The following is a 24,151-nucleotide window of genomic DNA, read 5'->3' on the forward strand; positions in this document are numbered from 1 at the left end:
ATGCAGGTATTGTTGATTTAAAAAAAAGATTAAACCAAAGACATGGAAAGAAAAGCAGCATCAATGTATTGTGAATTAAATGAATTTCTTTTAAATAACTAAACATCAGCGTGAACCACCTCTAAAAAACAGGAGTTTAAGTGTAAGCTGACCCAAAAGGAAAGACCTCAGCAATAACTTCCAACAACCCATTGTTGTTGCCAAGCAAGTTGGTAAGGGCTTAGCTTAATATTAACTTCTGAAATTATCAGACAATTATATATATATTTTTTAGCATCAGAATGCTGGGTTCCAGCCAATGAGAACACTTTAGCAGGCCCTGTTTAAATTTCTTCAGAAATTTTCTAGTATAATATTGTTTCTAGAATTTTCTTTTCACACCAACAGCATCAATTTATCTCAATTTGCCGTCAGAGCAACTCGGAAGTTACATTTTTGTAGAGGTTGGCTGAACATTTCCTTCTTGCTTTATTGCTATTTCAATAAAGCCTTAGAACTTTCAGTAATTGCGTTAATATTCAAGGGAGATACCCTGACAAGAAGGCAGTGAACAGCTGAATATGAAATTGATTTGAGAGCCTCAGAGGTGTCTGGCAGCTTCATTAAGACATTTGTGTTGATGTGTCAACAGTTTAACTCCGTGGCCTTGAGACGTTTCGTCTTCCACAGATCCGCTGATGCAGTTCGGTGATCTGGTCTTTATAGAATGTCATAACTTATTTAAAAAAAGATTAAAATCCACAAAGTAGTTTGACTGATTGTGATTTGCTTAAAAAAATTGCAAATGACACAGATTGGTTTAATACGAATCTCACATTTCTTATGAAGTGTGGTTGACACAATTTTTCTCATATTTGGAGTAATTCTGTTTGTTTTAGAAGGTTTAAAAATGCCGTTGGTCCAGGACGTCAGTCAAACCTGCTGCTGACAATTATCCCTGCCGAGACAAGACGATAGTGGAATAAACATCCAATCACTTTGATTGTCAGATTCCGTGCTTTAGCCCTGCTGTGATTGGCTGCTTACTTTAGTTCACAGCAGATGTTCTAATTAACAACTGCGGAAAAGTCTGACTGGATTGCAGGGACGTTAGAAAAACCTTTGGATTTACGTGAAGAGTCCTGTCCATAACGTTTGTTCACTTCCCTTGTGTCTCATGAAACATTTATGAGGTAGAAGACACATTGCAAAGTTTTCAGATGGTTTTTTTTTCTGTAAATTGGTCAGAATAATTTTGCAGTAATGTTTACTTAAAGGAAGTGTTACTTGCTTAAAAAATAGTTTTGATGATGTTTAGTAAAATATTATATATACTACACTGCTACAATGGTGCAGCAATCAGTGCAGTATCTTACATTAGATGCCAGAGTGAAGGATGTAAAATGCTAAGCATTATTTGTTTGTGGCTCCCAGGCTGTATGCAATGACAGATGTACTTCCAAAAAGACTGCACTGAATTTTGAAGTACTTTTTAATATTTATTTTCTAATTTTTGCAAGAAAAATGATCCATCTACTGTGAGTTGAAATGTTTGTTCCTTATTTCGAAGGATGGATAAATCACAAACTATGCCATTAAATTAAAACGTTATATTTATTTCTTTTTACGTCTTAACATAAAAGTTAATCTGGAGAGAAATAAAAATATGACTCATTTTAGGTATTAGTTTGGTTACCATGCTTGTTCCTAAATTAAATTGTGCATTTGCAGATAACTTAAAACCTTGTAGATAACTTAAAACCTTGTACTTTACGTGAATCCAAGGCTGCTTTCTCCCACAAAACACTTCTTCTTTATCAGCATACAAAATTGTTATACCTTTATGAAATCTAGTCATTTCTTGTTCATATCAAAATTTTACTTTCAACTATCAGTTTGTTGCTTATGAAATTTAACTTGATTGCAATTTCTGTTAAATCAGTTTGGCTGAAGAATGTAGGATAAAGCCTGTCATGGATAATTTATTTTTTCTTTCTTGGAGCCATATTATTATTCCTGTGGCAGATTGTAGAGAGTAGATGGTCTTCTGACCTTCAACCCAGTGGTTGATTGCACCCTACTGTCAACATCTTTATGAAATCTTCCCATTCCTAAAGCTATTAGTCATCAGTGTCACCACTGCCAGGATCACTGATCGTTGACTTCATTTCTCTGTCTTCGCTGCCATTGTTTGAATGAGGAAACAATGAGTGATTGCTTCTATCATTCTGTCGGTGGGTTTGTACGCCTGTTTCCTTCCACTGTACCTCCAGTATTAACTGCAGCTGTCAAAGTGGATACTCTGAACACAACCATACATCTCTTGAGCTGTAGGAGTTTATTTCAGCCCTACCTTTGTAAGACATTCCTCAAAATGGGTGCAGTGCACCCTGAGTGAATTGAGTCGCAGCTAGAGGAAAAATAAATAATATCCGACAGCTGTTAGTGATGTTTTCCTTTCTTTTTTTTATGTTGTGTTAAGAAACGGCAGGAAACCATTACCTTGTATCAAGAGATAACATAATTACACATAAGTTGTTTCTGGTCTGGGATAAAAAGATTAACGCATACCAAATTAAAGCAATCAAAAAATATTGCAAAAAACTATTCTTCTGTACAGCAGAGCAGGTGTGCCCTAGTCCGGTCCTCGAGAGATGCTTTTCATGCATTCTTGACCCTGCTGAATTTAAATTATTGGAATTTAATTATTAATAAAAATATTATCTGTGTGTGGAAATGATGTACAGAAAATTAATGTGCAGCATCCTGTAAGTAGGTTCACTGTAAGATGTTTGATCAGACTAATAAATCAGATGGTTGTTGTGAGGTTAAAGTGAGTTGTTCATTGTTAATGATCTCTTGTTTTGCTGTAAGCTGAATTATGTATTTAATATTTTTCATACTATAATATACTTCACGCTTACCACTTTCTTACTCATAGGGAAAAAAAACAAGATTAATACCTTCAACAAGTAAGTTAGATGTAAAAAAAAAAAAAAGGTTAAAATACTTTATCTTCACACTTTTGATAAAGAAAGGGATACTGTAAATTGTTTGATTAATTTGGAGTGTGCCAAACAAAATTTCTGCAAGGTCTCTCAGTTAAATTCAGATATGTGATCCTGGCATGCAGTTATCCAGTCCATCAGTGCTTCCCTTAAGGTCACTGCTTGGTAGGTTTTCTATGTCTTAATGATGTTTAGTTGTTATCTTTTTCTGTCAGCCATATAGCAGAGATTCCTATCTCTGCTATACTTTCTGTTTTTATGTCCTTTGTTTTCAAGCTATATTTCTTGCCGTTTCTGTCCTGATGTTTTGTCTTTCTTCCACTGACTTGTAATTTTAGCTTTTTGGTTTTGCACTTTGTTATACTTTTTTAAGTCATACGCAACTCTCCAGAAAAGTATTTTTCTTTGATTTTATTTATGTTTTATTCATTTCATTCTTACCACCTTAGCATTATTGTGGATCTGTCTTTAATTTATAAAATATAAGAGTATTATAGGCAAATAACAGTTCTGTATTGCTTTCCAATGTATTTGACACTGTAGGATACAAAATGTGATTACCAGATAAGTCAAGCTGCCACAGAACATTTAGACATGTAAAAAAAAAAATAGACCTTCCAGCTCACAAATTATGTAAATGACTCATGTAGCTAACTGTTCAACACAACTTCAACTCAAGTATTGTAGTAATGACCCCTTAGTTTTTCCCTTGATTTTTTTAAAATGGTGGAATCTCTGCTGCATAATTGTTTCAAGTATAGATATTTTATTAGGTTATTGTTCTAGATTTTTGGTTGCTAGTTGTTGTATCTTTAATACATAATTATTAATATTGTTTTTTATTTTTACTTTTGTTTCCACAGTAACAAACAAGAAACCGTCCCATGTATCCCTCACTAAAGTGAAGCAGTTCCAAGGATCATCTGCCTTTGTCAAAAGGTCACAGTGGACAATTGATCAACTACGGCAGATTAATGGCATCGACTCCAACAAAGTACGTATTTACAACGCTGGCAACAAATAAAGCATTATACATAAACATAAAACTTCTTGCTTGAGCTTTACCTTTTTTGCTAGGTCTATACAGCCTGGAACATACTGAGGATATTAGTAGCTATGTGTAATAATTTAAAATGCTTTAATTTGTTTTTGTCTTATTTACTTGTTTTTTTTCCAACAACGACGCTCTCTAATGTCAAACCTATAACGGTTTACTTGTTTACTTGTTTACTTGAAGGACTGTCCAGAATTTGACCTGATGTTTGACAATGGTTTGGGCCAGTGGGTTGCCAGTTCAGCAGGAGAGAAGTGCACCTTCATCCAAATTCTTCATCATACCTGCCAGCGCTACTGCTCGGCACGGAAACCCGAGTTCATCAACTGTCAGTCAAAGTTGCTTGGTGGTAAGATATTTCCAAAGTAAAAAAACTAATTTTTGATAATCTAGTCAAAGCCATGGGCCTATTGTGACAGATTCACGGATGTAACCCTGTGCTGTAAGCCAGAATCCTGTTATGTGTGATGACAACCAGCACCTGGTGTGTATGAAAATGTATGCTTATTACTTGTACACAGCATCTGTTGTGTGCTCAGTTGGTAGTTTGTCAAAAGAGGAAGGCAAAGGAATAGGTCATCTTTGACTAAATGCATTTTTCAAGGTTAAGGTGGTTTTACAGCACAAACACATCCTTTAATACCTAAAATTTTAACATTTAATTTCCGTCATAACAGTCAGCCAGTTCCATCATTAACGATGCCATTTGTAAAATACTTTTTTGATGCGGCATTCCTCTTCTTAATGTAAAATTACACTGTTTGACATGGCTGCTTCTTGCTTTCTCATACTGATACTAAATGAAAGAAACCAGAGAAACAAGTTAAAATAATGTCTCCTTTGAGTGTTGCTCAGTAATTAAAGATGCTTGTTTAAAGCCATTTTAACATATCTTGGTGTTAATTGTTACACTCATGTTAAACACGCTGTTGTTAAAGTGATGATGGTGCTTCTTAATATAATTCTGGGTGGTTTTATCAGATTATCCTCAATTCCCATCTCAGAACATCAGTCAGTTTGCCGTATTCATAAAAATAATTTGTTGAAAACTGAATGTCCAAAACCTTCCTGCAAGTTTCACAAGATTCAGGACTTGGTTATGGGAGAGGTTTGCGGCATTTCTTCTGCTGTTAAGAAATTATTTAATATGCACTGCATTGCAGTGAGGCGAGATGTTGAGGATGTCGTCACTCATCCTCTGACTGTTTTTTATGTTTGTCGGTGTGTGTGGGAACTGACTATCTATCCATTGATGATAAAACCTCTACATTGCTTTGACCTCCCTCCTACATTCATGACCATGTCCATATTTAACATTTTCCAGATGACCTTAGTTCATAGTGTGAAGTCTGTATGTGTAGGTGGGGAAGTAGCAGTTTCCCAAAGAGCAAAAGCTGTTTAATGCTTTTCAATGAAACATGTTGAGCAAAGTTGCTCTACAACCAGTAAATTTGAAAATAATAATTTTCAAAATATTATTTACAATTGTCTTATTTAAAAAAATTTAATAAAATCTGTGCACCAAGCCTGCTTCTTGGTAGACGTCAAACAGTAAGTCTAATCTTTGACTGCTAATCTGTCAAAGATGAGCAGCTCTGCTTTCTCTGGATCTGTTTAGCATGACTGATAGTGGCGATGTCTATAAATCACTCAAATATTGACAAGAAGAATGGGGAGAATCCCAGACTGCTGCCAGTTCTGTCTACTCCAGTTTAAGTCTCACACCAGTGCAAAACAAAAATCATGACGCTGCTCAGGTGTGGGACCCTAACTGTGGATGGGCTCTACCTGCAGAAACACGTGGAATGACAGACATTTATAAGCTTAGAAATAGTGTGAATATGATTAAATGCAGCTAAATTGAGTGGAAAGTAATGCAAGAAAAACATTCCTTCGCTATTTAAGAAAGAAAAATGTATTTAACACAGTTTATCTTGATTCAGATTCCAATTTATTTTTGCAAACTAATTTATAAAAAAAGATCACCATTCAAAATATTTTTTAGGGTCTGATGCCATTAGTTAAGTAAGAAGCAAAGTCAATATTATGGCATTGTCTGAGGCAGTCTCTTTGTGGCCAGTTCCTCTATGTACTTCTACTGATCTGTGGATGTCTATTTTATCCAGCCTATAAAGATGTCATTAAAGGTTTTGTATCCTAACAGGGAACAAGGACATATTTATAGTCCCACAGCAATTGTAACCAGCCTCAGATATCCAATTTCTTTATAGTAGTGCCACACAGTGAAAACAAGAGTATACCAGATTTATGCAGCACAAAATATGAAGGCTATAAAATGTAAAATGTGCCAATGTCCAAACAAATAGCCATGGTCAGATTTGATGAATATTGTTTAAGTGGAATCTACTTATACAGTGGAAATATATTTGGGTTGGTGTGCTGGCAGAATCTATATTTATGTATGTATTAAAACATATGTTGGTCTCACCTCACTGGTTATTGTCAATAACTTGGACACTGGATATGTGACCTGAAGCTTAGAGATTTACAATTTATCATCAAAACATATTTTTAAATCAGTTGAAGTGGTTTTACTTGACTACCTAACTACTTTTATGTACTTGACTTGCATGGCATTAATGAAGAACTAAACTTCTAAGTTATTTACCCTTAACTTAATGATGATAATAATAATAATAATAATAATAATAATAATAATAATAATAATAATAATAGAACTAATTTAAAAGTAACAAACTGTAATATAAATCAAACTTGTTTCTGGCTGATGTTTTCTCATCGCAGAAGGCTTAGATACAGTCATTTACCACTGCAAGGTCTATTTCAACAGAATGAGGAAAGTGCCACATCGTGGTCCTCCTCAAAAACAAGGTAAGCACTGAAAAACAAAAATACGTATCTACTAATAGTACGTTGACTTCCCGGTGTCATAAATTATTTTACAGATATGAAGAAAGAAGAATCCCAGTTGTTCGTTTTGGATAGGCTAACGTTTTTAAATGTCTTCTATCAAAAGAAGAATATGAGACAGGAGTTTTAATGTAATGTTTGGAAATCAGCTGTTTAAGTGAAAAAGACAAACTAACTGGGGAAAAAGCACAAATCTCTAATAAAACATCAAAACCGCTGTGATTTGTTCTCTCAGATTAGTTCACTTGCAGTCATTTGTTTTTGCTCAGTGCTTCACTTAAGCACAAGGACATCTTTCACTTTACATGTGGCACTGCAGGAGTCATGCAAATGCTGATAATCAAAGGTTGCGAGCCAAGAACTCACTGCCTTCACCCTTCACTGTCAGACTTTGTGCAGACTCGCTAATAAAAGGCTGTTCAGAGGTAAATCATGATCTGGTGTCCAAGGACAGCACAGTTGCAGTCTGCATCCTCACTAATGCTGTTTTCTGTACTGTTGTTTAGATTGTCTCAGACTATGATTTGTGCTTTCTTGAGGTAATAATGACAGAAGTTGCATCAATCCTTTTGCCTGTAACAATCAAAACATTTATCCTGTTTGGAAATGATTGTGTGATAGTGGCATTAATCTGCTGTTTGGAGACGCACCGTAGAGACTGTTTATCAATGCTCATTATCATTAAACAAACTAATTGGCCTATTATTATATCATTCAGCAGAAGATTATTCAAATCCCTGAAAGGTTCAGATTTAAAGAGATTATGTTTATCTGATAGGAAATGAGACACAAGTCTCTCAAAAGATAAAACAATGTTAAAAATAAATTAAACATTTTACATTTTATACATGTTGAACATTATTCATTGTTTTCTCAATCATTAGTGGATATATATATATATATATATATATATATTATTTTTTTTTTCTTACAAAGGGCCGATATTGTTTCTGATAGCTTTTTGTTTCCTTCGGTAAATTAAATTATCATTTATCATTGGAAGTAGGTTATTAATATTTAGTTTAATCTGACATTTAAGTGTGGTCAGAATGTTACTTTAAACTTAGTAGAACAGCTTCAAACACCACTTCTTGATTAAATAAGATGCAACCTAGAATGTTAAAATATTAGTAATATATTGTTTGAATACATTGACAGCCTATGGAATTTAAAAAAAATCTTTGTACAGTTTGTCATTTACAAGAGAAACTTGTTTCGATAAAACAAAAAACAAGAAAAAATATATTTTTATAAAGTCTGGATGAAGTGTTGCAGAAAATGCTGTAGAAAATACACAGATTTTGATATTAGAGGAATATTTTGTGCTTAATTAAAAACAAGAATTAAACAGGACTCCTAAAAGACAGTTAATTTACTTTGATGGAGAAAAAATAACTTCAGGAGGACCATGGCCGAAAACAATTGGAATCAAATTTACTTGGAGTGAAACAGGGTGTAGCTTGGAGAGATTCCTTTTCCTATACTGTCATTGTGCTGCTGTTGGTACTGTCAGAATTTGCATTAATTAAACTGCAGGAGGTTACTGCAGCAGTGTATACCTACAGGCTCCTGTCATGTCTGTTTTTCTCTCTCCCTCTCTATTCTCTACACAATTTAGAAGATTAAAACAGCAGTTTTCCTAGTTAAATAGTCTACGTTTTACTCCTCTACATAACTATTCAAGATGGAGATAAATTTGACTGTATTTTTTTTGTGGATATTTTCATGAATATTTTTTTTTCTGCTAAGCTTGACAATTCCATACAAAGCAGGAAATAGGTTTTTGTTCAGGTTAAAGATTATGTGGTGGTGATCTTTTTTTTTTTTTTTTTTACCCCAAACTACAGAATGGGCTATTGTGATGAAAACAAGACAGCACACTAACTTTCTAGAGATTAAATAATCTGTTCAATATCTACTATAAGAATTAAAATCATACTTGGAAGTGTACAAATTCTCACTACTCATATGTTCCAATTCACTTCCAGGATGAAATACACTGCAGTGTGTATTCTTCCATGATATATGTAGCAATGTTTGTTTTCAGAGTTAACATTATAATCTCATAAATGCCTCAGGAAATGTGGCTCAGCTGTCAGTATGAGGTTTCCATTGATAACCACCAGATCATTTTCTGAGTATCACATGAGCTCAGACTCTTGTTTTGGAATCCACTGTCCAACTTCCTGGTTTTGTTTCTCTTTGTTGAAAGCTTTTGGATTCTGGAAGGATTTTTTTCCCCTGAAAACAACTTCTTTATTTGTTGAGTTTTTGCTGCCCAAAGAATGTTAGATTATGATACAAAATGGACTACTCATTGTTTAGAGAGCAGGGTCATGGACAGAGAAACATTGGTTTACAAAAGCTTTACAACAACTTTCTTATTATTTTTTGTTCAACATACTTGACCAGATGGGGGGGAAAATCGTTTGCCTAAACGAAAACGGTTGTGAGTTTTAGCCTCTGGAGTCCTACAGCTGTTACTGCTTTATGTGAATGTATTGATTACTAGTCCTATTCCACTGTTAGATGAGATGTCGGCATTCGGTTTGAATCACAGGAACTGCGCCACACAACACACTCTGCTCCTTCACATCTATTTTGAGTTGCAATGTTCCAACTCCCTTCCCTCCTCTGAAACCGTTGCACAGCCTCCCCACCCAGCATTTCTCTAATTACATTCTACAGTACACTTGGGGGTAGCCGGTGCAACAGCCTGCCACTGATTTCTGTGAATAGAGCAGGGAAAGCTCCAGAGGAAAGAAAATGGTAGGCAGACAAATAAATGGAGATGTTCTTTTTAGTGCGAGGAGATGAATGCGGGGGTTTTATAGCGGGTGAAGGGAGCACGACTCCCTGGGCTCCCCTGGATGACGAGGAGGAAGGGAATTAAGAAAAATCTGTGATAAAGGCGTTAAAGGTCTGCAACTTTTTATGAATAACTCATAACCTACAACAGAAAGTTTACTTTTACAAAATTGAGCAATGGATGTTATCTTGTGTCTTCATTTTCTATGAGCGTTAATGTAAGCGTGCCCCCATCCGTGTCTGCAGATCTTGTTCTAACAAAGTGACTAATTCTGAAGGGCTACCAGGTGGCCTCTCCGTCTGCTTTTGGGCTGTCATATAATCCAGTGCAGTGGAGCTGACCCAATTATCTGTCACTCACCATACCTGTCGAGGGACATACACTTACTATATTGGAGTTTCATGTGGGAAATAATAGAATCCAGGTTGTCAGTTTCCAAATGCACTCGGTTTCCCCTCTGCATTATATGCATATCGTCTTGTGAGCCACCAAATGTATGTGTAGGTCACAACCTGAAAATGTTTCAGTTGTTTTTTTTTGTTTTGTTTTGGGTTTTTTTTTAACTGACAAGGTGTCCTTAGGTACAGATCTAACCGAACTCCAATCGAGTAAGAGACTAATGCCTCATCAAAGGAAACATCCACAGGGCTGTCGAAGTTATCTGAACTTATCTTTGTTCTGTCTTTATATCTACCTGTGGGTTTCCAGGGCAGCCCAGGAGGCCAGCTGTCCTTTATCATGCTGTAAATTAGAAAATAGAGTAATAAATGTTTTGCTCAAGAAGTTCAAAATGAAATGAAGGAAGTGGCAAACCCTTCTTTTACGCTCTTAGAAATTGTCAAAAGAAGCAGACGATAGTATTAGTTTTGTTGTCCAGTTTTTTCGGGTCTGCTGATGCGTTTTGTGGCAGGTGTTTTGGTGGTATTGAGTTATTACTGAGCTTGTTCACAGTACAGGCTAGACTTACTGCCCCTTGTCATTGATCCTATTTCTCAAAGAACAGTCATGGAGAACCTCATCTTTTGCAGATTATGTGGCACCGTTGGCATCATCAAGCCATGGCCTGCAGTGTACATTGGAAAACTTTACATCCAAAGCCGTGACTGGGATGAGTCAGTGGTCACCTCATGGTTGTTAAGGTAGACTGTCCATTCTGGGTTTTTGGTCAGTCTGTCTGAAGTGGAGGAGTTCATATCCTGTTCATAAGTGATGGCAGGATGATGCAGGAGATGGATAGGAGGACTGGAGCCTCGTCAGCGGTAACATGGGTACTTCTTTGGAATCCCATGGCAACAAGATATGGATCAGGACCGAAAGCAGAAGATCCCAGAAACAAGTGACTGAAACGAGCTTCAACTGATTTCAGCAAAAGATTCCCAGTGGTAAATTAAATGTCATAATTTGGTCTAAGTTAATTCATAGAGTCACTGAAGACGATTATAGCTGTGGAACAGAATAATCCTCTGTAGTGGTCTCTTCTGCAGAGTTTGTGGAGCCCCTGACAGTAAACAATTTGTTGTATTACTGTATTATAAAGATGGTGCTCTAGAACGCCCATTATGTTCTTGCTGTCATTAAGTGTCATTTCTAGAAGCTTTAGCACCAAACACAGAGCTAGCATCACAAGAGGTGATGGCAGAAGAAAATTATACTCTCTCAAAAAAGCAAGAAATGCTGCAAATGCTGAAGGAAGTATCAGCATTTGCAGCAGTCTGCTCCGTCTCTTATTTTATGCAACTTCACTTTTGGTTGAACATCAAAATAGTTTTACTTCTCCGCCGCCTCCTGTTTTGTTTCCATTGAAGAAAACAGTGTTAGATTGTCCCTTTTCACCTGAAATCTGATGTCGTCTTGTTTGTCTCGTTCATATTCAAGGTGAGACGGTTGTTTCCACACAGCGTACCTCTGACACACCTGGCAACTCCAGAGTCCTCTGAGTATTTTTACACATGACAGGACTCCTGACTTTTTCTGATATTATGTGAATAAAATCAGCTCTGAAGAAAAACTCATTAGCCACCCGCTCACTTTGCACCGGCTGGAGACCATTTTGTTTTTTGATTACTTTGTCTGGCATCATTAACACTATTGGTCAGGGGTGCTGATTGCACTGCATGTAATGTCACAGATTTTGTCTCTTTACCAAAGTAACCAAAGTTTTATCTCCCCCTTCTTTTCTCTTTTCACCACTTTTTGTTTCGCCTCACTTCCTGCCTCTTGTTGGTCTCCCTGTTTCACGGCTTTGCTGCTGCCCTTTTCTGCAGGTAACAGTATACTCCACTCAGCTGCAGACAGTGTGACCAGTGCTGTACAGAAGGCCAGCCAGGCTCTGAATGAGCGCGGTGAGCGATTAGGTCGGGCAGAGGAGAGGACTGCAGACATGATGAACAGTGCTGAACAGTTTGCTGTCACAGCACACAAGGTGAGTCAAACTAGACGCTTATTAATGCTTGAGAAAATTCTAGGTGCTCGTTCCCTTCTTCGATGTGAAAATAGCAGTTTGTCATCTTTAAAATAAAAATATCTCTCCTATATTGAAGGATTTTTGTAAGTTATGCTTTACTGTGAGGCCACTATTAGCCGTAATGATTTCTGCACAACAAATACAATATTGTTCCTTTTTACTATTTTCTTGCCTTTTTATTTCTTATAAAGTATTACCAACTTGCTGCTTATCTGGGGAAAAAAAGATGAACTGCTAAAAAAAAAAAAATTAAAAATAAATATCTATATTATAGTGCTGGGTAAATCACACATTTAAGATTTGCAGATTAAATGTAAAATCAGGTGTTCTCTGAAAAGAGCACACAAAAACAGGTTGCCGTTAACTTTCAGAATAAACTCACCCGTTATGGCCAGTTTTAAATTATGCACCTTTAAAGGTATGGTACAATGATTGAGTGTAAATTACAAAAGCTTGCTTGACCCCTCTTGCTGCTCACAGATGAGATTCCCTGCAGTGGTGAAATGCAGAAAGTTTGACAAGCAGAGAGAAATGCTATGGCTTTGTTTCTTTTCCAGAGAAAATTACTACATAAACCCCACAGTGAACAACTCGTTTGCTGCCATTTCTCATCCCCCTTGATCGAATTTGCCTCAAAGCTTTTATGGTTTGCACTTTTTTTTTTTTTTACTAAAACACATGCTGTTTTTACTGGATACAGTGTGAAACCCTTTGAGTTTTCTTAATTTTCAACACATTCAGATGTGCTGGCAAAGTTGCTGCTTGCAGGCAAAGCAGATTTAGTTTACTTTAGCTAATTTCGTAAAGTGCATTAATTTGATTGATGGATGAGAGATTAATGCAAATTCAAGCAAGGAAACCTGTCTAGATCTTTCATTCAAATTTGCCTTCTTGGCTTGGGTGGTCTGAAAATATATAACGGCAGGCATTGCTATGAAGAAAATAAATGCACCGTAGCATAATGAATACTAAATTCTACAAATAATTAAATATCTGTTGTTATATTTTATTAGTAAGCAACATCATCGTTATAATATTTTTAATAATATTGGCACATACATGCATTTTAGTCTTCTTTGTTTTTTTAGGGTTACCTGTTCATGCTGTGAATCTTAGCTTTCTAAGAAATTGCAGCAAAAAGAAAAAAAACCCATCTGCAGTACTGAGCAGGTCACCTTGACGTTTTTTTTTTCCTCATGGTCTATTTCTGCAGTCTCATTTCTGCAGCTCACTTTGTGGCTGCAGATGGTTTTAACTACACCGCTCAGTTTTAATCAAAAGTGCTAATTTGTCTGTGATGCTCTGCTGCCCCCACTGGATCGATCTGCAGAATTCAGTTCTCTTCACAACACAAAGCTTCATGCTCCATCTGTTGTCTCTGGTTGTGCGTGTGTGAATGTGAATGTGTGTGTGTGTGTGTGTGTGTGCGTGTGCATGTGTATTTCGTTTTGTTTTTCTACATCTCTCCACCCCGTGGCTTAGCATTTGATTGGTGACCCTAATCACCTCCCTAATGAGACTCCCATAAAGCCAATTACAACTGCTATTAATAAGATAGATACACTTCCAGAAGGCGTAATTTGAAAATAACAAGCCTGAGTAGTTTACCTGGCAGCTTTCATTTCTATGAAATAACTTAAACGATGCTGCCTGATTCCTCCTGCTGTGATGCATTACAGACTCCGCTTTATTGAGGAGTCTGTAACTTTAATGGTAGGATTTAATACACCAGCATCTTTTTCTTGAATTTCTTCACCAATATTCTTTAATTCCCTCCCCCAATTTTTCTGCAGCTTGCCATGAAGCACAAATGTTAGGACCACTGCCAAAACCACCTGCACTGGAGGTGTGAGCACAGACCAGTCGTTGCACGGGAGAGGGATTCCAGCATTAATTGTTTTTACATTTTTTAAATATAATTAATCTTTTTTAACAATGTTAACATTTTACACTTTTGGGTTATCTCACTGTGTTCATTCCTAATAACGGAGTTGCAGCACATACAGTGACTTGCAAAAGTACTTGTACCCCTGTAGCAGTTTGCTTCATATTCTGTCGCATCAAAATCACAAACCTATATGACTCTAATTTATAAGAGCCATATGATAAACCAACACAAAGTAGCTCATCATTTTGTGGGATGTAAGCCTTTACTTCCACCGGACCATTCTAACACCAATTCATCTCACTGTTGTTCTGCATGTATATTTTGATGTGCTGTTCTCCATGTCGGTCTCAGATCTCTTGCAGCCTTCATCACCTTTTTTCCCTCCATGTTTTTCCTATATTGTGCTCCATCTTTATCTGCAGCATCCGCCACATCATGACACTACCGCCACATTTAGTGATGGTGTATTGAGGGGGACGGTGTATTGATTTGCACTATCAGTTCTCTACTACATGCAGCACTTTACACCTACTCAGTGTCCCTTCTTCTACATGTTTGATCCTCTTATGATTTTCTTCTTGTCACTCGTCCTTAAAGGCCAGATTCATGGACTGGCCGACTAATAATTGTCTTGTCAGCAGATTCCACTTGAACAGTCCTTTATGAGACGTTCAAAGTTCAGAATAGTGTCTATAAAACTAACCTTATGTTATTTTATACCTGTTTTGTCTATTGTCAGAAGATTCCACTTGAACAGTCCTTTATGAGACGTTCAAAGTTCGGGAAAGTGTTTAAGAAAACTAACCTTATATTTTGTATCTCTTCTGTCTATTGTTATTGTTCGTCTTCATAATGCTGTTTGTTCAGTAACGTTCATTTCTATGATGCCTCGGCAAAGCGACGGAGAATAACTAACACGTTAACCAATTAGGTGCACTGTCGTTAGGAAAGTGGGTTGAATACAGACGCACACCACTTTAAGATTGCTCATCTCATTCAACTTGTATCCTTCACCATCCACTATATAGTTATATACTACTCTGTGTTGGTCCCAGTTACAATAAATTACATCTTGTGTTTGTGATGTGACTCTGTGATGGTGTGGAAAAGTTTAAGGGGTGCGAGTTCTTTTGAAAGACCCTGAAGACGGGAGAGGAAGGGACAACTTTGAGCAGAATGTTTAACGCTTCCATTTGCCAAAAATGTAACTTAATAACAACAGTTAATAGTAACAGGCCCTGAGTACACATTGTGTTTTTGAGATAATAATGTGTGGGCTAAAGTTAAACTAGAAAACTGTCAGCAATTTCTCCCAGGCCAGTAATACATTGTTTCTGATTATTAGGAGTTATTTATGCACACTGCTGGGTTTTAAAGGCTGATTTCATGAATCCGTAGTCTGCGTTTTCCTTTTGAAAAAGAGTGTCTCTATTAAATCAAATATAAATATTTTGCACGTACGTTTCTAAAGGTTGAGTCTTCCTAGCAAAATTTTGAACCAAATTTGGGACAGTGCGGTTTCAGCCTGTCCCTTTTTCAATCTGCATTTTCATTCTCAGTTTGACTCTTGAGTCTTTTGTCCTTTACTTCAGGAAGCACAAACAGTGTGATTCCTTTCATACAATGCCAACTGGGGTGGAGTGAAGAAAGATGATAAACACACTTTGTCACCTTATGGATATATATATATTTTTTGGGAGAAACAAAAAAAAAACCTGCAACATTTTTTAGAAGTATTAACATTGTTTCTAAGAATATTGATTACACACATTTTATTAATTTATGTTACAAAGAGGCAGTACATTAGACCAGGCTGCGGTCTGAAAGAAAAACAACCTCTTATACTGATATCTCGACATCTGTAGATCTAATTTGTCCCTTTATGGGGGGTATTACAATTAATCCTTGCTGTAGTTCACTTTTCAACATTGAGTACTGAGTTTCTTGGCTTTTCTTTATTTAAATTGGGAATTAAGAGGTGACAGCTGATCATGGACACATTTCTTCAGTAGTAGCAATATGATACTTTTTGTTGCTTATTTTTATTGTACTTTCTCACACTGACTGTAATTTTGAAGTCACAGTTTGGATGTACACGATTGTTTTTATATTTTGCTTTTTTTTCTAAGTCATGATGTTACAAAGCACTGATGTAATAATCCTGCAGTGCACTGCTGAGTTCATAGTGAGTTCTAGTTGCCTCACTTGGATGTTTTAGCTTTTTAATAACAAGAAAAAGATTGATTTCTATTATTAGTCCTTTTTTTTTCCAGCTAGCTTGAGGTTTGTGTTTTATGCTTCCAACAAATGTAACGCACACCTGGTACTTTGATAGTCAATTCACAAAATTGTTCTCTTTTTCAAACAATGTGCCAACAGCTTTAAGTGTTCCAGGGTTTATTATATTGCTTTCTTTGTTTGATGGGCTCAGTTTCACTTTAAGCTTTAACACTTGTTCTTCTTTTCTCTGATTTTCACTCCAACTCTATGCGGTTGTAACATGTGAAATAAAGATCACAATTACAGTAAAATGATTGTTCATTGGTGTTTCTTCTACAGTGTGTTGTTTGTTTAAAGCATATGATTTGAAGTATTATAACATGCTAACTTTTGTTCTGAGAATTTATCCTTATGTACTTTGAAGATTAATTATACTCTTTCTATACTGTAAATGTCTGCAGATCTGTGTAAGATCAAGTCGGTGTGCGATGATCACTAATTCTACCCCCTTTTCTTTTGAGGAGTGAATGCTGCCCTCAAGTGGTGGATTTTAAAAATACAATTGGTCCAAAGAAATAAATGGTACAGAAAGACGAGCTGTGAAAACCCTACAAAGACCGATGCATCTTCTCCAACTCCATCAAGTTTTATTTTTATGGGCAAAAACAGAAGACTTGTGAATATATACATGAATTACTCATTTTAAGTCAACTGTAGAAAACATACAGGATCCCTGTTTTTGCTAAATATGTTTTTAAAAACTTATTTAAAATCTTTTTTTTTTTATCTTGAGAGATTCACATGTTGAAATGGCTAAATTCATATAAACTTAAGACCTTTTGATAAAGAGAGTCTGATGATGTGGATGAACTTGCTGGATGCATTTCAGCGTAGAAAGAAACAATGTTAATTTTGCTGGAAAAAAAAAACAAAACAAATATTGCTAATTGTTAGGTGACAGTTTTATTGTACTGCAAGATATTTTCTGAAAACAAACTAATAAAACGGGTCAGGGGTCTGTTTCAAAGACAGGATAAGGTATTTAGCCGGGATTTCTGGGCTAATCTGTTTTAACCCATCCTTTTAATCGGTTTCACAAAGGCAATCACATCAGTAAATCAGCTACCATGGTGACGTACTCTGGACATAGTTTGGTCAGTAGCAAGGAAATCAACTTTTTTTGTGCATTTCCTTGCTACTAACTGGCTGAGGTTCGTAAGTCTTCTAATGTGCTCATTTAAACAGACATACAGTTTTTCTCTGCAGCTATTAAGATATTGTATTGTTGAGATCGATCAAATCTTTATGCAAAATCATATGTTGTTTTCATGTTATAGTTGTTTTCTTGTTTCTAGATTACCCTACAACTGAACAGTGGTGGAGAAAGTACTCAAAAAATGTACTTAAGTAAAAGTACAAATACACAGACAAAAATGTACTCAAGTAAAAGTCAAAGTATCACATTAACATTTTACTTAAGTAAAAGTAAAAAAGTACTGGTTTTTAAAAATACTTAAGTATTAAAAGTAAAAGTACTTGCTGAATGCATTACCTAATCGCTAATATCATTAAGTGTCCCGATCATATGATCATATGCCACAGATAAAGCATGTTTTTATTGCGTTTATTCTGTAACATAGTTTAGACTTAGATATGTGATTCTATGCATCATAATTTCAGGGATGGAAACTTCTTGTCTCCTGTCCTAACATAACATGAACTTCACTTTTTTTTTGCCACACATTTATCTTGAAAGAAATCCAACTGGCAGAGGAGGACATGGAACCAAGGAGCCTCGTAACAGAGTTGTAGTCTGGACCACTGAACCCAAGACCAAATCAAAACCAGCACCCCATGCTACATGACAATAACATTAAGTGCACCTATCAAAACTGCTTCTCAAATTGATCTGAAAGATTCACTTTCCCACCTAGATATTAAATACTTAGAGCTGAAATAAATGTAACCAGTATCAATTCAAACTCTTCTTCATTCTGTTTTGCTTCCATCTCTGTACACAGGTCTCGGTTGCCCATATTGCCAATGTCAGAAATAATAATTGTCTGCATCATTGCAATTAACAACGTTCAACTATGAACGCTGTCCAAGGCCCAATAAGCAAGAAGTAACCAAGCAGGAGGAGCACCGTGACTGTTCTCATCCTCCCTCCTGCTGTAACGTCTGCCACCATGACAGGTGACGAAAACAAAGAGCAATGAGCATGCTCTGTGTTGCTACATTCTTGTTTTATTTATTCACCAATTAAATATAAAGATATTTTAATGAAATAGCTACTGCAGTGTACGCAGAGCATTACAAGAACAAAGAACGGCTGTCAGTGAGGCTTCAGCACTATAGGACTTGGTCAAGATCCGTCCAGAAGAATCGGATCGTTCCTGAATGACATATTACTATATTGCACTTTGGTCACAGCGTTGTCCCATATCTGCGACATGTCAGTCATCACAGATGCAACATGTGTCTCTGTACAGCTAGCTTTGCTAGCATCACGTCCACAGATCTTACCTTTCTTTAAGCTTTCCTTCCAAGTGACGTTAAAAATTGGACGAAGTCCCCACCATCTGTGAAAGCGAAGCGGTGCTGATTTTACATGTCGCCATATCTTATGATTTATGCAGCGCTATTATATTACTGACGCTCAGAGGAAACCACTGCGCATGTCTGGAGCTCCGCGTTCGAGTAAAGGTGGAGCAATAACGTGCTCGTAAAATCCGAGCACGTTATTGCTCGGATTTTACGGCGCCACCTTAAATCCCTGAACTTCACATTTTAACGGAAAAAAAGAGCAACGCGACTTGGATGTAACGAGTAACGGACAGTTTTGTAGAAATGTAGTGAAGTAGAAAGTACAGATACTTACTGTAAAATGTAGTGGAGTAAAAGTAGAAAGTATCCATTATTAAATCTACTTAAGTAAAGTACAGATACACGAAAATTGTACTTAAGTACAGTAACGACGTACTTGTACTTCGTTACTTCCCACCACTGCAACTGAATAAGCTGATCTGGAAGATGTTCATGACAAAGAACTTAAGGTGTCTCCTTATGGTAAATGATCAACCCGTGGACAGAGGCCATCATGGGTTCAAGTCCCGCCCTGTTGAACTTTCCCCCTCCCTCGCACCCCACCTTCCTGCCGTTTCACTATCAAAGACCACTAGAGCTGAAAAAAAAAAATCTCATATTTAATATTTATTTCTAAGCAGATTATAGGAATTGGAGCATTTGAAACACTAAGTGAAAAGTGTGAAGTCCTTAGCCATGTAAGGCTTTAAATGGGAAGAAATTTATTCGAATGCAGCCGACTACCCCTCCGTAATTGGGGCCATATTTTACCCTTTTATTGTAGCGATACATCCACTGCTATGTGACAGTGTTATTTGAATATATTCATAAGTAGTTCTCATTTATGTAACTCAAATTAGTTGTCCATTTTTATTTATGACTGATTGGTTTTTGATGCAGCTGTTTTAAGTTAGTTGTTGTTTATTTAAGCTTTTTTGTCTATTTTACTTGCAACATTTTCTTTCAGTTTTTATGACATTAAAATTCTCATTCAGTTTAATTGCTGTTACACAGTCAGTTTTTCTTCATCAGTTATTCTGTGATCAACCTCACTGACTTATGAAAACGGCCAGATTTCTTCAGCAGGATTAGTTAAACCTGTCTCAACTTATAGCAGCTCCTCTGTTGCTCTGATGAGGCTCGATCAAGCCTGGTTATATTTATCCTTATCCTGAATTGATCAATTCTATTTTTGGCCACTGGGACACTTGGAACTATTTTCTTGCTATATTGTATTGAGGACATCAAGCGACGTCTGTCCTTTTCGCCAGATGTGCTACGTGTTTGCTCACTCCTTTTGAGCAAACTGCTCCAGGTGCTTCAGTTTCAAAGGGTGGCTGTCTTTACCATTTAGTCAGACTGTTGAAAAAGATCTGTTATTTTACACGCAAGCATTACAAAATGGATGAATATTAAGTCATCTGAAACGTTCCGTTTTTCCATATAATGGAGGGAAACTGTTTAAATCAAACTTTAATCCTCCTCCCATTTTAGTGTTCTTATTAATGATACAAATCAATGCGACAAGCCGGGGTAGTTAGAACAGTTGCAGCTGAAATACACGATCTATAAATTTTAGTGCTGGAGATGGCAGCAAAGCAAGCGCCTCATTAAAAGCCTGGCACAGGACTCTGCTGCCATTACTCACCCTGCAAACCAGTTTGAGTCATCCTTCCCTGCTGCTGAAAACTGTCTGCAGTTGTTCATCTTTCTGTTGTTTATTTCTCTGGAGCATGAAAAAAGGAAGACTCCATGTCCATGTTTATTTTACCCAAACTCATGGCAAGTCATGTTAACATTTTTAAACTTGCTCATTTGAGTACTACTGCAAAGACTACCGGTAGTCTAAAATAAAATATTCTGTAAATAAAAATCTATTAAATTCTTTGCTTGATTTTTATAAAAAATTTTATTGCATTCTTTTTTTTTTTTTACCACTAGGGAGCGCAATAATCTTTAGGAAAACACAACAATTGTGTCCTGTTTCTGTTTAGCATTGATTTGTGTTTTACTGTAATTTAGTCTAGTAAAATGAACTAAATCGGTAAAATACATGTTGTCAATATTTATTGGTGACATGTTGGCTCAACTGTACAACTTAAGAACTGAGACGCATACGTACTGGTAATTACTACGGTTAGTGGTTGAGTAAAAACAAGAAGCCAGTGAGAGCAACAAACATTTTGTCCACATTATTCTGCCCTATTATTAATGTATTTGTAAGCTCGCTTTAGGATATAACTCTTGGAAATGTATGTGGTGGAAAATAAGCTTTGAAATATCAACTTTTTAAAGAATTATAATGATTTGATCAATGTCTGTGATTGGTATAACTGTGAATGTTTTTGAAAAGAAGGGCATTCAGTGTTTACTCCAATCAATGCAGGCAGGTATGAAGGGCCGTCATAACACACACTTGAAATGTATGGCTTCATTTGTTTATGAATCTGTATAAAGTGGGTGACTCTTTTCTAATTGAAAGTGAATGAGAAAATAAGAATTTGCCTATGGTGCCTGTCCAACTTTGTGTAGATCCAAATAAAGGAATTCTTGTTGGCATTTGTGGGTGTAAGAAAACAAAATTTGAAAAGGTTCACAGGGGCAGAAAATTACTTGACTCACATTTACATGCAAAGAGAATACTTCCATCAGTGGTACACAGAGCCTAACTTATTTGTTGAAGGATCTTTGCAGAAATACTGAAAAGCTTGCGCGAGCAGATTTCACCTTCAGGAATGCATTGGCATTCCTGTCAGACAGGAAGTGTGAGCCTCAGCAGAGGTTTACCGGCCGCCTTACTGAGAAGCCAGCCAGCCACCCTCGGGCCAGCTCGTTTTTAATCTGCCAACATCCCCAAAGGCTCAGCGGAAGTAATTACAGGTTACACCCAAAGGTTAGGAGTGCGAATGAACTCAATGACACTTCTAGTTTTCATTATCACATATAAATCTCTGCTGTGATGGTTCTTGAAATAGCTATCTGTCAAGACTTGATTTTTTTACCTTAAAGTGAATCTTTGTTGACTAAAACAGAATATTGCCACACTTACTCTAGAAACTTGGATCGAGAGAAATGTCCACGAACCCACGAGCAGCACACAGTCCTAACCAAAGGAAAACACTTTAAACCTTTTAGTTTCATTAGGTTACGGAAACGGAAATGTGCTCTAAATGTTGTATTTAACCTGTGCAATTTAAGCAATCTGCGACTTTAATCCAAATCCTGTGGATTTTCATCAGTCATCTATTCTACGAGATGACATTTAATGTTTAAAAGGCGTGTCGTTGTTTTTACTACCTTCCCGCTTTGGTTTTATTCTACCCTCAAGCCCAAAATAATTGAGAAATCTGTACAAAAAAAAGAAAAAGAAACCAAACAGTTGAGCTGAGAAAATGATGCTAGCTTAAAAACTCTATTTACCTTTGGTGGGCTAATCTGAATAATCACACAGTACGAACAACAGTGTGTTGCACCGTATAGACATAGTCGGTACTTTTGATCTGTGTTACTGAACCTCACTTTAGATGCGTTTTAAATCCGTTTCTTGATTGTGTACGTACTGGTATCTCTAAATGTATCCCACTGAGGGAAGGAGGGGAAAAAAAAAAGCGGAATTTATTTTTGATCTAAGGTAGAAACGGAGATCGGTGCAGTTTGGGTCACCTCAGTTCTCCCCCACAGTGACTTGGCAGATGTGTAGTGAGGCGAAGTGCACAACAGCTGCTTGCTCTAAATTGAGCAGCCCATTCTTCCAATTCTCCCCTCTGCCTTTGAGTTCCTGTGGTGTGCAATGTCAGGTATGCTGGAATCATCATTTATTATGCTGATGAGAGTTGCCTCACACTATCTGCTGCGTCAGTCTGTATTCTTTCAAATGTTGGTCCTCTTACTTTTGGTCAAATTATTTGTCTTTATCATATTCTGTCTTCCGCCTTTAATTTGCATATCTGACCTTCATGAATAAAACAAAAAGGAACATTTTGATTTTGAAAAACATCTCAGCACCTGCTGGAAATTAGCATAATAAGACAAATGGTCTTTGGTGCAAAAGAGGAGCAGTGACCCAGTTCTCTGTTGAGTTTTAATGCTATTTAAATTCACTTTACAGAGGCTGACATATTGTTTCTATACATGGGCCAAACCATGAGGGATACTAACGGCTAAAATAACACATAGAAATATGTGATAAATTACAATTTCCTCGGTAAACGATATCGTGCACGCACAGCTCAATAAATCATTGAAAAATTAATTGATTTCAATAATTCAAAAATTGAAAACTGATAATGTAGGAACACACTGAGTGACATAGTTCAGACCTGAACCGATGTAAGTAAACTTTCTAATGATATTTTCATATATTCAGATTCACCTGCACGTACAAATACGACATTGTTCCAATATGTCTATATCATTAAATCTAGAGTCCAGCCTTGTGGGTATTGACTTGACTCGGGGAACAAACGGGCTTCAAACCAGCTTTGACATTCAATCTTTAACTCCTCTGGAAACACTCACTGACTGATCCTGCGCTGCCAGATGGACGATAGTGTGAGTTGGTCCTGTCGAAGCTTTGCCATATAAACAACATGAATACACGTGCACACAAGGGAACTTGCTCCAGGTGTTGGTTTCTCACACACCGTTGGGGATAATTTAGTTAAGCACAAAAATACAGTTTTGTAGACGTCCAGAAATTTGCTTAAAATAATAAAACATTTTGTACAAATGGCTTTTGCACTAAGAAACAGAAACAAAATTGTGCATTGATGGTTTCATAGAATAGTCTGGATTGATGACTTAATCATATGCTCATATTAGCTCTAACTATAACTTGAGGTAATGGATGGAAAACATAAGGTTTCCCTCAGATGCTGCTTCAAAATCAGTGAGTTTTCGCATCGCTTCGACTCAGCCTCACTCCTTGAGTGCATTTGTCTTTTGAAGACATTTCTTTAGAAGAGCCTTTAATACCCTTGTTTCCTCGGGTCCTGTGAGCAGGATATCAGTATGCAGACAACGCCCTTCACGTTTGCAGTGCATGCTGTGCAAAGCCTCTAAATTACACTAGAATATGCAGGAGGGAGAGTTCATAACAAAACCCATCACTTCCTGTTTGTCTGTGATCCATCACTGCAGCCTGCTTAATATGTTTCCATATTCCAATAGAGGACCATGGGTGGTGGTGAGTTTGTGGTGGTCAGTAAGACACGATTAGTTATTTTCACTGTGCTTTGTCTCAGGCGGAGGT

General features: G+C 36.7%; 2 protein-coding genes across 8 annotated transcripts in view; both read left to right on the forward strand.

Moving 5' to 3' along the window:
- stxbp6 (syntaxin binding protein 6 (amisyn)) overlaps nucleotides 1-16,625 on the forward strand; it is a 59,591-nt gene extending 42,966 nt beyond the window's left edge. For 3 of the 6 annotated variants that reach the window (XM_081602882.1, XM_008399786.3, XM_081602883.1), the window contains 5 exons: nucleotides 3,851-3,981; nucleotides 4,225-4,390; nucleotides 6,808-6,894; nucleotides 12,007-12,164; nucleotides 14,000-16,625. In XM_081602882.1, coding sequence (XP_081459008.1) covers nucleotides 3,851-3,981; nucleotides 4,225-4,390; nucleotides 6,808-6,894; nucleotides 12,007-12,164; nucleotides 14,000-14,023 — 566 coding nt within the window. In that variant the 3' untranslated portion in view covers nucleotides 14,024-16,625. Of the gene's footprint in view, nucleotides 1-3,091; nucleotides 3,153-3,850; nucleotides 3,982-4,224; nucleotides 4,391-6,807; nucleotides 6,895-12,006; nucleotides 12,165-13,999 lie in introns of those variants that run through there. The other 3 variants (XM_081602884.1, XM_008399790.3, XM_081602885.1) reach the window with 3 other exon arrangements.
- cdin1 (CDAN1 interacting nuclease 1) overlaps nucleotides 1-24,151 on the forward strand; it is a 541,570-nt gene that overhangs the window by 7,650 nt on the left and 509,769 nt on the right. The gene's annotated exons all lie outside the window — the stretch shown is intronic.

This window comes from Poecilia reticulata, chromosome 22, assembly GCF_904066995.2.
Source record: "Poecilia reticulata chromosome 22, P_reticulata-male-v2, whole genome shotgun sequence".
NCBI lineage: Eukaryota > Metazoa > Chordata > Actinopteri > Cyprinodontiformes > Poeciliidae > Poecilia > Poecilia reticulata.